This window comes from Eupeodes corollae, chromosome 3, assembly GCF_945859685.1.
Source record: "Eupeodes corollae chromosome 3, idEupCoro1.1, whole genome shotgun sequence".
Classification (NCBI taxonomy): Eukaryota; Metazoa; Arthropoda; class Insecta; order Diptera; family Syrphidae; genus Eupeodes; species Eupeodes corollae.
This window is the reverse complement of record NC_079149.1, coordinates 80776965-80791296: the sequence shown is the minus strand read 5'-3', so window position 1 is coordinate 80791296 and position 14332 is coordinate 80776965. Positions and strand designations below refer to the sequence as shown.

The window sequence follows — 14332 nt, the reverse complement described above, 5'->3', positions numbered from 1 at the left end:
GTAGGGAATTCCAACGAAAAAACAGACAACTTATCTCCCAGCGGGGTGGGTCATAACCCCTCCGACCTCCCTCTGGATCCGCCATTGGACCGTATACACTGTTATCGGCAACAACGAAATTTCCAATTATGCTTAAAATCTTTGGGTTAATGTACACAGAACATTAGTAGGTATTCTATTAAGAGTAACTTTCTGATGAAATTGTTAATAAATTAGTAACATATTTGTTTGACACTATATTATTTTAATATTTATGTGCTTATGTTCGGTACCTGAATTGTTTTTTTTTTGTATAAACTTTTAGGTAAACAATGAGCGATAGATGGATTCTTCAAGTCTTCAATGGAATCCGATGAAAGGAAATTATAACATTTTTAAATTACTTTTATTAAAACGAATATAAATAATGATTTTTTTTTCAGTCAGCAATGGAAAATAATTATATTTACTAAGATAGTAATATTACAATAACAATATAAAATTGTAACGATATTTATTTAGGGTTATAACTTGGCCATAGTTTGATAGATCCGTACTGAAACTCTTAAGACATTTGATTGGCTTTTGCATTTTGTCTATTTAAGCCTTAAATAATTATTGACTTATTTTAATTGCATGTTCATCTATCACCAGCAAGTTGTAAAGTTCCCAGATTGGAAAATGGTAGAGTAATATACAATGAATCGAACGGTGGCCAGTTGTTATCAAAAAAAGAAGTTGAATCCAATCAATATGTAACTGTGGAATGTGAGCGTGGGTTTAATATTCAGGTACGTACTTACATATGTATTTAATTTAATAATCCATATTGAATAATTGATTGTTAAAAATTGAACTGAAGTTATTGACAACTTGGATTTCCCAATTGTTTAATTCTATGGTAATTTAGTTCGAATGAGACAACTCGTCGTGTGTGGCAAGAACTGTGTTTGTTGCATTCAATCCAGTGTTGGTAGGGTAGATTTCGAGGTCCGAACAAGGTCCAAAATTATTGTAAAATAAAGTGTTCAATTTTGCAGTACCCGTGGCATGATGGTTAGTGCGTTGGACTGTCATGCAAGGGGTCTTGGGTTAAATCCCTGCCTGTGCCACCTTAATTTAAAAAAAAAATAATTTTCGCGGGTACTGCCTCTTGCGAGGAATTGACAAGTGCTTCAAGAGTAATTCTTGTCATGAAAAAGTGCTTTCTCAAACTATCCGTTCGGATTCGGCCTAAAATTGTAGGTCCCTTCCATTCCTGACAACAGTACTCGCATACAGGAATGGTTGAGAGTTGTAAGTCACTAGGCCCTGGTTCACAACGGACTGTTGCGCCACCCCATTTGAAAGTGTTCAATTATTAATTTTAATAATTCACCGGATTTAGAGGGGCGTTCAATATATTCTTGGTATCGGGGTGAAGCTGTGGTTATATATATTTATTATTTTAGTGCATTCATGTAAAATTTCATATAAATGTGATTATTATTTCGCGTTTCATCTCTAGTTAAACAGAATCATAATGGCAACTGAAACGATGATTTTGAAAATTGAGCATTACGCTGTAATTAAATTTCTCACTAAGCAAGGAAAAAGTCAAAAAACTATTCATGAAGAGATGGTGGCTGTTTACCATTGTTCCGCACCTTCATTATCAACTGTGCAAAAGTGGTCAAGTGAGTTCAAGAGAGGCAGGGAGAGCGTTGAAGACGACCCCCGCTCCGGCCGGCGCCCCGGCTAGTGCTTGTACGGGAGAAATCATCAAAGAAGTCGAAAAACTTGTTCTCGAGGATGCCCGAATAAAGGTGAAAATGATGGCAGAGATCACCAAGCTTCGACTGGAGATGTGTAGTGAGAACGCGGACGGTGTTATGGATCGAATTGTTACTGGGGACGAAACGTGGGTTCACCACTATGACCCTGAAAAGCAAACAAGAGTCCATGGAGTGGCATACAAAAGGAACAGACACCCTAAAAAAGTTCCAAGTCACTCCGTCTGCCGTAAAACTCATGGCCACAGTTTTTTGGGACTAAAAGGTAATCTTGGTCATTGAGTACAAAAAAAAGGTGAAACCATCAACGCCATATCCTGCGCTTCCACTTTGCATACTTTGCGGGAGGAAATTAAAAAGAAAAGACGGGGTAAACTCGCAGCGGGTGTGTTGCTTCTTCATGAAAACGCTCCTGTTCATATGGCGCGAGTTTCCAAGGCTGCTGCGCGAGATTGTGGTTTCGAAGAAATCCAACATTCGGATGATGAAAAACTAAAGTCGGCAATAAATGTGTGTTTTTTGCAGGGAAAGAGGAAATTTATTTTTTTGAGTGTTTAAAAAGGCTTGTCTCAAGATGTAACAAATGCATTGATGTTAGGGGAGATTATATTGAAAAATAAAACAATTTAAATTGAATTCACATTTTTCATCATAACGATACCGAGAATATATTGAAATATATCAAAAACATACAAATTTGAGCCCGATTTTCGGGTTCTGTCAGATACCCACATAAACCAGAAATTCTTGGATACCTTTCTATTCCTTTTTTGACATCCCAGCTGTGTTGAATGAGCTGCTCCCTTACACGTAAAACACAAAGAAAAAGGTGACCGGATACCCTATCTGCCATAGATTGAACGCAGCCATTGTATGCCTCCTTTTATGGAAAAATATCGTTTGTTTTCTTTCGTATTTGGCAAGTCCAAAAGTATTGTCCATTCCATATAATTTAAATTAGATCTCTTCTCTGTATTAAAATTGTTTCCCTAGAAAAGATACAAACGTAAAAGATTCACAAATTTGAATATATGCTAAAGAAACCATTTTTTCTTCTTTTTGATTAATATTTCTTATTTTATATTGAAAGGGACCTTCACTTTTGCATTGTTTTAGAGGAAAATGGTCCGTCAGTAACTTTCCAATTTGTATTTCCTCGCCATGTGTACTGCCGTACTCTGATGTCATATTTTATGAGGTCAGTTAAATGCACAAAACCCAAATCTGTAACGAAATTAATAATTTTGTTTTCTCTTTAAAGGGAGGCTATCGGGCCGGTTTGACAATAGCTCACGAGAGTGAAATAACCGCTCATTGCATATCAAAGGTAAACAAAACAATTTTGGTAACATGCTATCGAGGAAAAACTTGGCCCACAACCTTTAATTGTTCAAATCGTCTAAGAAAATCATCTGATCAATATCCAAGCAAAGATAAATCTATTGAAAGTTCAGAAAAATCCCAACCGCCCTTGGATAGTTTAAGCAAAACTAGCTTGATCAAAAATGATATTGTTGCGGACGTTCCTAGAAAAGCAAGATATTGTGGGCCTCCAAATAAAGTAGAAGGAGCACTTGTTTATAAGTAAACATATTATACAAACAATAAAATATCCGAGTATTCTCATAAAACTGTTTTAAGGAACAATGAAGAACCCGAAAACGATGAAGGATATCCCAACGGTACGGAAATATTTTTTAACTGCATTGCTAGTGTTTCGAATGAAAGAAATACTTGGAAAATCATTTGCGAAAATGGTAATTGGATTGGACGTTCTTACAGCTGTGGTAAGTTATAAACTTTGATCTTTTACATTTTGGTAAAAGAGGAGTTATTTTAAAGCTTAAGTATGCTGAAAAATAATCCTCTTATTAATTGTAGTTTTCATTTTGACAAAAAGATTAAAAAACATTCTTTTATAATTTACAATTTCAAAAATAGCAAATGGAACATGCCTCTTTCACAATAATGAACGGAACGTTGTAAGTTTTTATAATGATTTGGAAATAAGAGAAGACATAGTTGAGTTTCCACCTGGTGCAACAATAATATCAAGGTTGTTTTACTATCGTTTAAACTCAAGCTAATAAAACTTTATTTATTTTTATTTAATTTTAACTCAGATGTGCCGACATTGGAAAATATGCAATGGTGGGAAATAAGGAAAGAACTTGTATACATTCTGAATGGACAACAAATCAGCCAACATGCTTTGGATTGAACCAGGAAAACGATTATGCAAGTATGGGCGATTTTTAAAGACAACATTTTGTATGCACTTAATATTTTAATGATTATATAATTTTTTAAATAAATAAACTTTCATATCTACGCTATATAAATCTTAATATTTTTTAGTGGAAAAACCCCCAACTATATTATTCCGCCACCAAAACGGACCAATTGCACAAAGTAACGATGGAAAACTTATAGTTTATCCTGGAACTACCCTGCACATGGAGTGCCTTTGGATGAGGAGGTTTGGAAATCCCAAATGGAATGTAAGCAATTCATTTAGGTAAATAATCAACATTTTTCAAAAATAATACTAGAAATGTTTTCTTTATGCAATTTATTAATTAATAATAAATTCCGCGTTGAATGCAATCACTGTAAAACAAAATATCTGACTGGGCATAGAGACATTTTGTTTCAGAATTCAGTTGGGGTGGGCTTCTGTTCTGTTAAAAAACTTAACCACATTGTACACTAATTGACAAAAGAAAAAACAAACTTTATTTTTTCGACATTTCTTCGTTCAACTCTGATTTTAAAAAGAATGCAATATAATGGTATTATTATTATATTATATTATTTGAATTCTTAAAGCATTTCAAATGTATTCAATGTATTGAAGACTTCTAACTACTTCCAAGTCTTATTACTAGTTGAAGACTTTTCACTGCTTATCAAAGCTTTTCAACTGTTGTCAAGCCGCGGTTAAAAGTTATAGATTCTAACAGTTATTTGAAATCAAAATTTTGCCAGAGTAGAAGTGGAGATTTAAAATAATAATAAAAAAAGAAAAGTTAGACATCAATTTAAAAGAATGCAGAATACAGTTATTATTATTTTTGGTTTAAACAAAATTACTCGTCAAAGTAAAGCTCTCCAACACCATTTTTTATTCAATTTTATCCGAAAAAGGATAATGAGCCAGATAGACATAGAGTCATAAAACCAATAGAATGTTTATTTTTATTAGTATGGAGTACAAAATTTCATCGTAGCCTAGTACGCAGCTGAAGTGAAACGAATTTTTTCGGCGGTCTCCTAGTGCAGAGCAAAATGAAAACGAAAACCGCAGTGGAAAAATATTTGAGGAGAGTTCTTTCAGCTGTCAAAAACAATTGAGAAGTTCTAACAGTCAGCTGCTGGTTAACAAAAGTGCAAAAGAATTCTATTTATTAACATTTTGTTGAGCATTTATTACTCCAGAGGCTCGCAACGGCTAGATTATTTTTGTGAAGCCTATGTTCCAACTTCAAAATAACTTCACTGGCTTCGACCAACGACGCCTATTTCTTTTTTTCCTCCGAAGAGAAATCAATTTTTTTTCTTCGGTTTATTTTTTGGACTTACAACTCTCAACCATTCCTGTGTGCGAGTACTGTTGTCAGGAATGGAAGGGACCTACAATTTAAGGCCGAATCCGAACGGCTAGTTTGAGAAAGCACTTTTTCATGACAAGAATTACTCTTGAAGGAATTGTCAATTCCTCGCAAGAGGCAGTACTCGCGAAAATTATTTTTTTAAATTATGGTGGCACAGGCAGGGATTGAACCCAATACCTCTTGCATGACAGTCCAACGCACTAACCATCATGTTACGGGTACTACTACTGAAAAACGAAAAGCACAGCAAAATTTTTCGTTTATGATTTCGTCATGTCATTTTTATATGGGAATTTTCGTTTCGCATCAGCAGCGTACTAGGCTTAAGGTGAAAAATTTAATAAACACTACAAATCAGAGATATGGTCCATAGATGATGTTTTTTTTGTTATCAAATGTGATATTCTACAAATGTATGTTTATGTTAGAATCTTTTAAAACGACCTTTAACATAAGTTATTCTTATAGAATCTTTTGATTTTAATTTAATACGGCAAATTAAATTCACTTTCCAAGTTTTATCATGTAAACACTACAATCGAGTTGAATAGCTGTATTGAGATAGCTGTCAAAAAAAATAAAAACAACTTTCATCTGTTAACAAAAACTGTTGTAAGATAAAACATTTAATGGATAATTCAACTGATTCGTCGGACGATGATGGATTGATAGGTGCGTAAATATTAAATAAATAAGAGATAAGCTTCTAAAATTCGGAGGCAAGTAGCTTCTTCATCGTCTATTATGTACAGAACATCCTCAAATACAACTTCAACTAACATTTTGTATCTTTTTGTTAACCAACAAATACAAAACAGCTGAAATCAATGTTCCAGTTTCTTGAAATTCAACCATGTGTTGAATCAGCTGTTCTTCAGATACCTTTTTTGACATCTCAGCTGTTTTTTATCAGCTGTTATTTTACACGTAAAACACTAACAAAAAAGTATCCGAATACCCTATCTGTCTGAGATTGAACGCAGCCATTTTGCGCCTGTGGATGTCGCATACATGTGATGTTAGTCGGAAAGTTTTACTACGGCTGAAATTTAAATAAATGAAACAATATTTTTTGTATTTCTGAAAATTAATTTTATTTACTGTTCGCTTTTAGTAAAATAATATTTCTTAAACTGTGTAATGTTTGGGAAACTTAGTTTAGCAACATTACTTACATTACATAATTTTTGATGTTATTTCCATTTTATTTTGTTAGCTATCTGGAATTAAGCATTCATTGAGGGATTTCAAATTATAAATTGATCTCAGAAACTTACCTGACTCGTTCTTCTTTTAGGTTTATACCCCATTGTATTTTTGAGAATAAACTGACCTAAGACTGATAATCCGGATATTATTTAATCAAAAATGTCAAATTAGGTTTTTATATTTTGAAGTTACAAATTATAATGATACTCGGCTTTTCTTACTTACTTACTTACTCGGCTTTTCACGGAATTAAAATAAATTTCTTTTATGTTTTAGGACTTATCCTGAAGGTTGGGTTACGGATGCTGATGAAGGTCGTGATTCTAGCTTGGAGTACAGGCTAAGTATCATAGAAGCAACAGAAGGAGATTCCGGAATTTTTACATGCCAAACTCCAGCTCGACACGAGCATTCAATTGAAGTGGTAGTCAAAATAATATCATGTCCTGCTATTCCTGTGCGACGCGGATTGATTATAAATATAAATGACACGAAAATGGGTTCCAGAGTAAATCTTTCATGTGCAAATGGAAACTCCTTGATTGGAGCTTCAGAAATAATTTGTCTTCCTAGCGGTAACTGGAGTGCTCCTCTGCCAGTTTGTGAGAGCATTGAATGCGGGGATATTAACATGCATATAGAAAATAAAAGTACTCCACGTGTTGCAGTTTTATCCAGAGAAGTTGGAGGCAGAGCTTCATTTTCTTGTTCATCAGGGTATGGACTACGAGGCCCAATTGAATCTATTTGCTTGCCCACGGGTGAATGGGCACTTCCTTTTCCAACATGTGTCGAAGTTCAGTGTGATGATCCCGGTGCCCCGGAAAATGGTTATGCCCAAGGTTCAGCACCTTATAGAGCAGGTGACGTAGTACAGCTTAATTGTAATCCAGAGTTCATGATGCAAGGGCAACCAATAATTGCATGTCAGGACAGTGGAAGATGGTCTGGTGGACTACCGAAATGTGTCCAGGCATGTTCGTATCCTGGTACTGTCATAAGTGGACGCATGTCTTCAGTTAAATTCTACTATACCATTGGGGAAAGTATAACATTTTCTTGTGACGTTGGATTAGAGCTTCGAGGAGCAACTATGGTTAAGTGTTTAAAGAATGGAAAATGGTCTAATGCAATCCCAACGTGTATTAGTTTGGAAACTGTCAATAAAAGCCGAATGCTTTCGAAGGATTAGTGATGATACAACCACACGTTTTAAGTCTTATAACTTTTGAGGTTTTGTGAAAAAAAGTTAAGTAATCGTACTGAAGAAGCAAGTTTTATTCCACTTTTAATAAGAAAGGAAGATCACAATGTGCTTTAAAGCAAAAGATATGACATTATATCAAAATACTTTTTTCCAGCATAAAATGATAAAATTATTAGGAATAGGGAACATAGTTTTGAATATTATAATATCGATTCAACTAAAATGTAAGAATAAGACTCTGTTTTAATAGGGATAGTTGTTATATCTTAACTAAAAGTCAAGTCTTCTTCATTGAAACAGCTATGTAGTTTTATATAGAGACTGTTGTGTTATTAAAATAAAATATTGCCGGCTTCTGCTTTTAAGTTGGAATTGCAGTTCTATTTTTGGTTGGTATCTTTAAGGTCAATATCTGTATTATTTGGTAATTTTTGGTTTCAACCGATTGGTTTTACAACGCTGTCAAAATTCTTTAATTGAATTTTCAAATGCAGTAAAATTTCAAATCAATTCTAATTGTTCATTTAATTAAAACTATTAATTTCTTTAAAACCGATGTTCAATTCGTTAAGACTAATTATTAATTTGTCATGTTTTTGGAATATTAAATAATAAATCAGATTAAATATATTGACAGTAAAAATTATTAAAACCTGCAGTGTCTATGACCATATGCAATCTGTTAAATAACTCAAGTTAGATGATATCACATGTGATAAGTTAAAACTTCCTTAAAACTATATCAGTTTATGTTTCAATTATTATATGTTAAATTATAATGTTAAGCTACAATGTTAAAACCCGGTGTTGTATCTTAGAACAAACGGTCGGCAATGTACAATAATACTTTTACTGAATTGAAATATCTTTACAAATTATTATAAAGCTGTTAAAAAATATTGTAAAATTGATACAAATTTGTGTGTTACTTCCATATCATATGACATTTATTTAATCTTTATAATGAACCGTTACTTAAACTTAATAAAAATCAAATGTAAAGATGAGTGTGTTTTATTTAAGCAATCTTCAAACGTTATTGTTAAATAACTTAATGTGGTAAAAATTAACATACTTAGTGGAATTTGTTTATTTACTTATTTTGAAAAACCTTACCTAAAGCTTAAGAACATTATTTCCATAAGTGAATGTACTATGTATATATTTACAGTACTCACGAATCCCCCGTACACGGATAATAAGGGGTGGACCTCTATTCACGAACAAAAACTCACCTTCGATTTCTGCTGCTTAACATTTAACTGATTTAGGTGAATGAGCATCAACCGTTTAGTCCTTAGAGCATCGTGAATTGGACAGTAATTTAGGATGAAATGTCATAATTTTTACGTAGGCGTAGAAAATACGGTTCCACGTAGCAAATTTTCCAATTAGTGTTAGCAGCCGTATTGCTGATGTCAATTGATAATTTACTTCACTTATCCGTTATGGTAATGAGTGGTGTCAACTACTGTAAGTTCTATTGAAACAATTGCTTCTTTTATAGAACAAATATTTTGTTCATAAAGACTGTAGAGTGAACTTCAACTGTGCAGTTCCAAGAGCCACTTAGCAGCTTGCATCTGCTTTTAATCCAGTGCGATATTTTAAGTTAAAAACTTAATATTAACAAATAAATATTTTATTGACTTCAGTTGCTCATGAACGAAATATACGTGTACAATTTAAAAATGTTCATATACGCTGAAATCTCTTTCTGTTGCCCATTTTTCGTACTTTGAGTTTATATTTTAAATTTCTGGTTTTATGTTTTTAAATGAATGTTTAATTGCTTCATTTGAAATTCTACATATTTGTAAATGTTTTAGAACTCTTTTCTTGATCCGATTTTTGATATTTGAACTCCACAAATAATTATTCAAATCTTGAAATATGTTTTGGTCAAAAATAGATTAACATACGAGGTGTGGCAATAGCCCCGATATTGCTCCCTGCGACTTTTTTCTATTCCCCAAGACGAAGACGCCCCTCAAGGGAACTCATCATGGCGGAGTACAGAAGGTCCAAGAAGCTATAACCGTGGTGCTAAACGGGCTAACTTCGGAGGACTTCCAAGGGTGCTTCCAATCATTGAAGAAACGTTGGAATCGTTGTGTAGAGTTAAAGGGAGATTATTGTAAAGTTTCCTAAAACTTCATTTTCTTCTTTTTTATTGACAAATTCCCGGAACTTACGAGTAATTGCCTTACCTCGTACTCGTATTTTTATAAACGTAAAAAATCGGCCTTAGTTGAATCCATCTTTCTGCTTTGTTGCCTTAGTGAGCACACCAATTCTGCAGAACTTGTGTAGGCCTACTTAAATGCAATTTTAAGTAGTCACTAAATATTCATAAACATCAGATAAAAATCTGATATGGCACCCGCGAGAGTTGTTGAAATAATGAAACAAAAAAAAAACGAAAACTTTACTTGTAAAAATAATTTCTGGATTAGAAGCTATACAACAATAATCAATTGTCAGTGCCTTGAAATAACCAACTTTTAAAACTTGGAATCGATCCGGAAAAATGTTTGAATCGATATTTGACGGTGTTTCCATTTGATTAGAAATGAAAATTACTGATCGATCGGAAATCACACAAAGAATTTTTTTGAGGACAAAAGTGGAATTGCACATTTATTTTTCTATTTTCCGGACAGAAATTCATTTTCCTGAACAGTTGATACTTTTATGTTCAAAAGTGGAATAAATCGGCCAACTGATTCACACAGTTCCAATGACAGATTTCTGTCAGAAAACATTTTGCGGTGGATTTAGGATTTGGGTATGTGCGAGGTTGAGTGTATGCAAAGTTTCTTTATATTAATGACAAACCGTATCGTTAAATTGAAATTAAATGAATTTGGCTTTATTTTAATTTATTTAAATTTAATAATACCAACTGTTGGAAATTGGCTTTATTACACTTTACAAAAGTGGCTTTATTTCATTGCACATCATTATTTTCGTTTTCAATGATTTTTTTTCTATTTTACAGCACTGAATACTTTTTTTCATAAAAATTTATTTTCAACAAAAAATTTAATTTTAGCCAAATCTACCCTGCAGGTTATTCTGCCTTCAAAAAAATGTAAGCACAATTAAGAATCAAAAATTACCAATAAAAACTTACATAAATATATGGATGCTAAATCTGCCTGAGGACGCTAATCGCATTTACGGGAGCGGGTCGAAATGCTGTATTTCAAAATACTGTATGGTAAAAATTCTGTATGATACTGTACTGTATGGTTAAAATTCAGTAATTCAAAATACTGCACGCCCATCTGGGTGTGCCACCTGAGTCACGGTCTTACTCTACTGCGCCGTATTAGGGATTGGACTCGAAGGCCTTCACGGCTGGAGCGTTGATGTCCATTCGCTCTTCATGACCTAGCCATCTAAGCCGTTGGATTTTAATTCTGCTAACTAGGTCAGTGTCGCTGTACAGTCCGTACAGTTCGTCGTTGTATCTTCTCCTACATTTTCCATCTATATATACGGGACCAAAATTCACCCATAGAATTTTTCTCTCCAAGCATCCTAAGACGCTCTTATCTTTCTTTGAAAGGGTCTAGGCCTCAGCGCCATAAATAAGAACCGGGATGATGAGTGTCTTATAGATGCTCCAGAGAGGACTTAACTTCTCAATAGCCTTCTTAGTCAAAGAAGCAGCGATTTGCAAAAGTTATTCTTTGTTTGATTTCAACGCTGGTGTAGTTGGTGTTGCCTAGGTAGACATAGTCCTTAACTACCTCAAAGTTATAGCTGTCCATGGTGACGTTTTGTCCAAGACGTCGTTGTTCATTGTTCTTTTTTGATGACAGCATATACTTGGTCTTGCCTAAACCCATCTTCTTCTCATGGCAGTGCATAGCCTTGTCTAAAAACTTTTTTGACATCAAATGCATCGGTGAGATCTTTTTCGACCTTGATAGAGCAGCGTGCATTCTCCATCGTCATTCTGTACAAACGGATAAGATTGACAGGGATTCCAAAACTAGACATTGCTCTGTAGAGCTCTCCGCTAAAGATGCTGTCATACGCGGCTTTAAAATCGATAAAGAGATGGTGGGTATCGATTTCAAGTTCCTGGGGTTTTCCCAAGATCTGACGTAGTGTGAATATTTGGTCGATAGTGGATTTTCCTGGTCGGAAGTCACACTGATGAGGACCAATCAGGTTGTTGACGAACGACTTCAGACGTTCACATAATACGGAAGAGAGGATCTTGTATGCAATGTTAAAAAGACTGATGCTTCTGTAGTTGGCGCAATTTAGAGGATCTCCTTTCTTATGTATCGGGCACACTATGCTGAGATTCCACTCATCGGGCACGCTTTCTTCCGACTATATTTTGCAGATGAGTTGGTGCATGCTCCATACCAAGTCATCGCCTGCTGCTTTGAATAGTTCGGCAGCAATGCCGTCAGCCCCAACAGCATTGTTTGACTTAAGTTAAGATATATGTAGCTATCTTCACTTCGTTGAGGTCGGGTAGGCTGAATTGTTGATCTGCGTCGCCTAGGTTGAGTGGTTCTATCTCCCTTACAGCGGAATTCGGTTCATCATCGCCTTTTACGTATTAATGCTGTATTGTCAAAATATTTTTATCTCATAATACTGTATAATACTGAAAGTTTTGGCAGATCAATTAGATTAGTGCAATTGTTCATGCAATTGTTGATTATGATAGAAACAAATCATGTACGAGTACAAATGTGAAAGAGATACAAATAACTTAGAAGAAGAAAATGAGAAAGAGAAAAAAATAAGACACCTTTTATATTATTTTTGTTTTTATTATTTAAGAGACATATAAATTATCATAGGTACATATGATATTGTTCAAGAGAGTATATTAGAACATTGTGCTAATACAAAATTATTATGAAGCTTTCTTAAAAAAAGTATTCTGTTTACAAAAATCTGTGTTTATTAAAAATCCTGCAAATAAGGCTTAAAAATAAAAATTATTTTGTCAATCTAGACAAATGCGCATTTTGAAATACAAAATTTTAATATACAGAATTTTGCAATGCAGTATGTCTGAGATACAGTATTTTAAATACAATGTTTTAATCCATACAGTATTTCGACCCCAACCCGTCGTCGAGCTTGTCGAAATGCTGTATTTTAAAATACTGTGTCATACTGTATGATACTGTATATTCATAATACTGTATGGTTAATATACTGTATCTCAAAATTCTGTGTTGTAAAATACTGTAACTGATAATATCGTTTCTCAAAATTCTTCTTCTTTTTGCAAAATTCCGCTTTAATGCTTTCATTATAGAGAACAACAAAATCATAACTCGATTTCCGCATGTACATTATATTAATTATTGAAACTCTAAACAAGTAAAAAACAGAATACATTAATAAGTTATATCATAGATAAGTTAATAACAAGGCAATATTATTTATAAGTAACAATCACATATTGCTAACGAAAAAATATTATGATGTATTCTTTATAAAAGTAATCTGTTTTTAAAATTCTGTATTTCAACATGCGCACTTTCTTCCATTATCAAAACGATTTTTATCTGTCAGCCTATGTACAGCATTTTGAAATACAGAATTTTGGTATACAAAATTTTAAGATACAGAATTTTGAGCTACAGTATTTTGATCATACAGTATTTTGTACACACAGTAATTTGAAATACAGTATTTTAAGATACAGTATTTTAAATACAGTATTATGACTCATACAAGATTTCGAACCCAACCCACATATTTTTACTGAAAATTCGTCTGCGTTTGTTCGATCCCGAATCTGACTTTTTGAACATGTCCTACGCACTTCTATAAGTTAGACAGCCTTTTATTAAAGAACGTTAATAAATTTTCCAACTTAAACAGCATTTGTTTGCATCATTTTTAAGTAGTGCAAAAGGAACATACCTCTTAATGTTGTGGTCCACCCAAAGGAAGAGTTTATGTTTTGTTTCTTCTTCGAAACATCGCATCGGTACCATTCTCTCTCTGATCTTATATCAGTGAATTCCGATTATATTATCGCATCACTCAATTTGTCTTACTTATTATATTTGAAAAAAAACTTTTTTGTAAATTTGATAATCAATGATGCTTATTGTTATATACATAATGTATGTATGTACATGATTTATAATCATGCCATAAAATATCTTACAGAGAACAGATAAACACTTAAATATATTTCTTCGATTTACCATATTTGCATATTTTAGCATTTTCCAACCAATCACTGCACCAGCGGTTGGCATACTTCCTTTATCAATTTTGATTCAACTTATTTCAAACTTTCATTTTCTAGTTGTGCATTAATTTAAATTTTTTGTTAGTTCATTCTTCATGTTCTTTGTACATTATAAATGTTATATATTTACCTCGTTATTAATAAACTGAATCAAAAGATGTCTTTATATTTATTTATTCTTATTGGCAAAAGCAAGAGTTGTCAAATTCAGAGCTTTATAATATAATGTTTTGCAAATGATTCGCAATAAATTCATCATTTATTACGTACCTACTTCAATAGTTGTATACCAATTATT

At 33.3% G+C, this 14332-nt stretch overlaps 1 protein-coding gene across 1 annotated transcript; it reads left to right on the top strand.

Moving 5' to 3' along the window:
* Positions 1-611: 611 nt before the first annotated feature.
* LOC129950640 (sushi, von Willebrand factor type A, EGF and pentraxin domain-containing protein 1-like) lies at positions 612-8785 on the top strand (the record flags this gene model as incomplete). The annotated part of the gene is made up of 8 exons (XM_056062567.1): positions 612-770; positions 2842-2949; positions 3013-3335; positions 3393-3538; positions 3693-3807; positions 3875-3993; positions 4110-4269; positions 6851-8785. Coding segments are annotated over 8 exons (2046 nt in total), but the record flags the coding sequence as incomplete, so codon positions are not given.
* Between the last annotated feature and the right edge of the window lie 5547 nt (positions 8786-14332).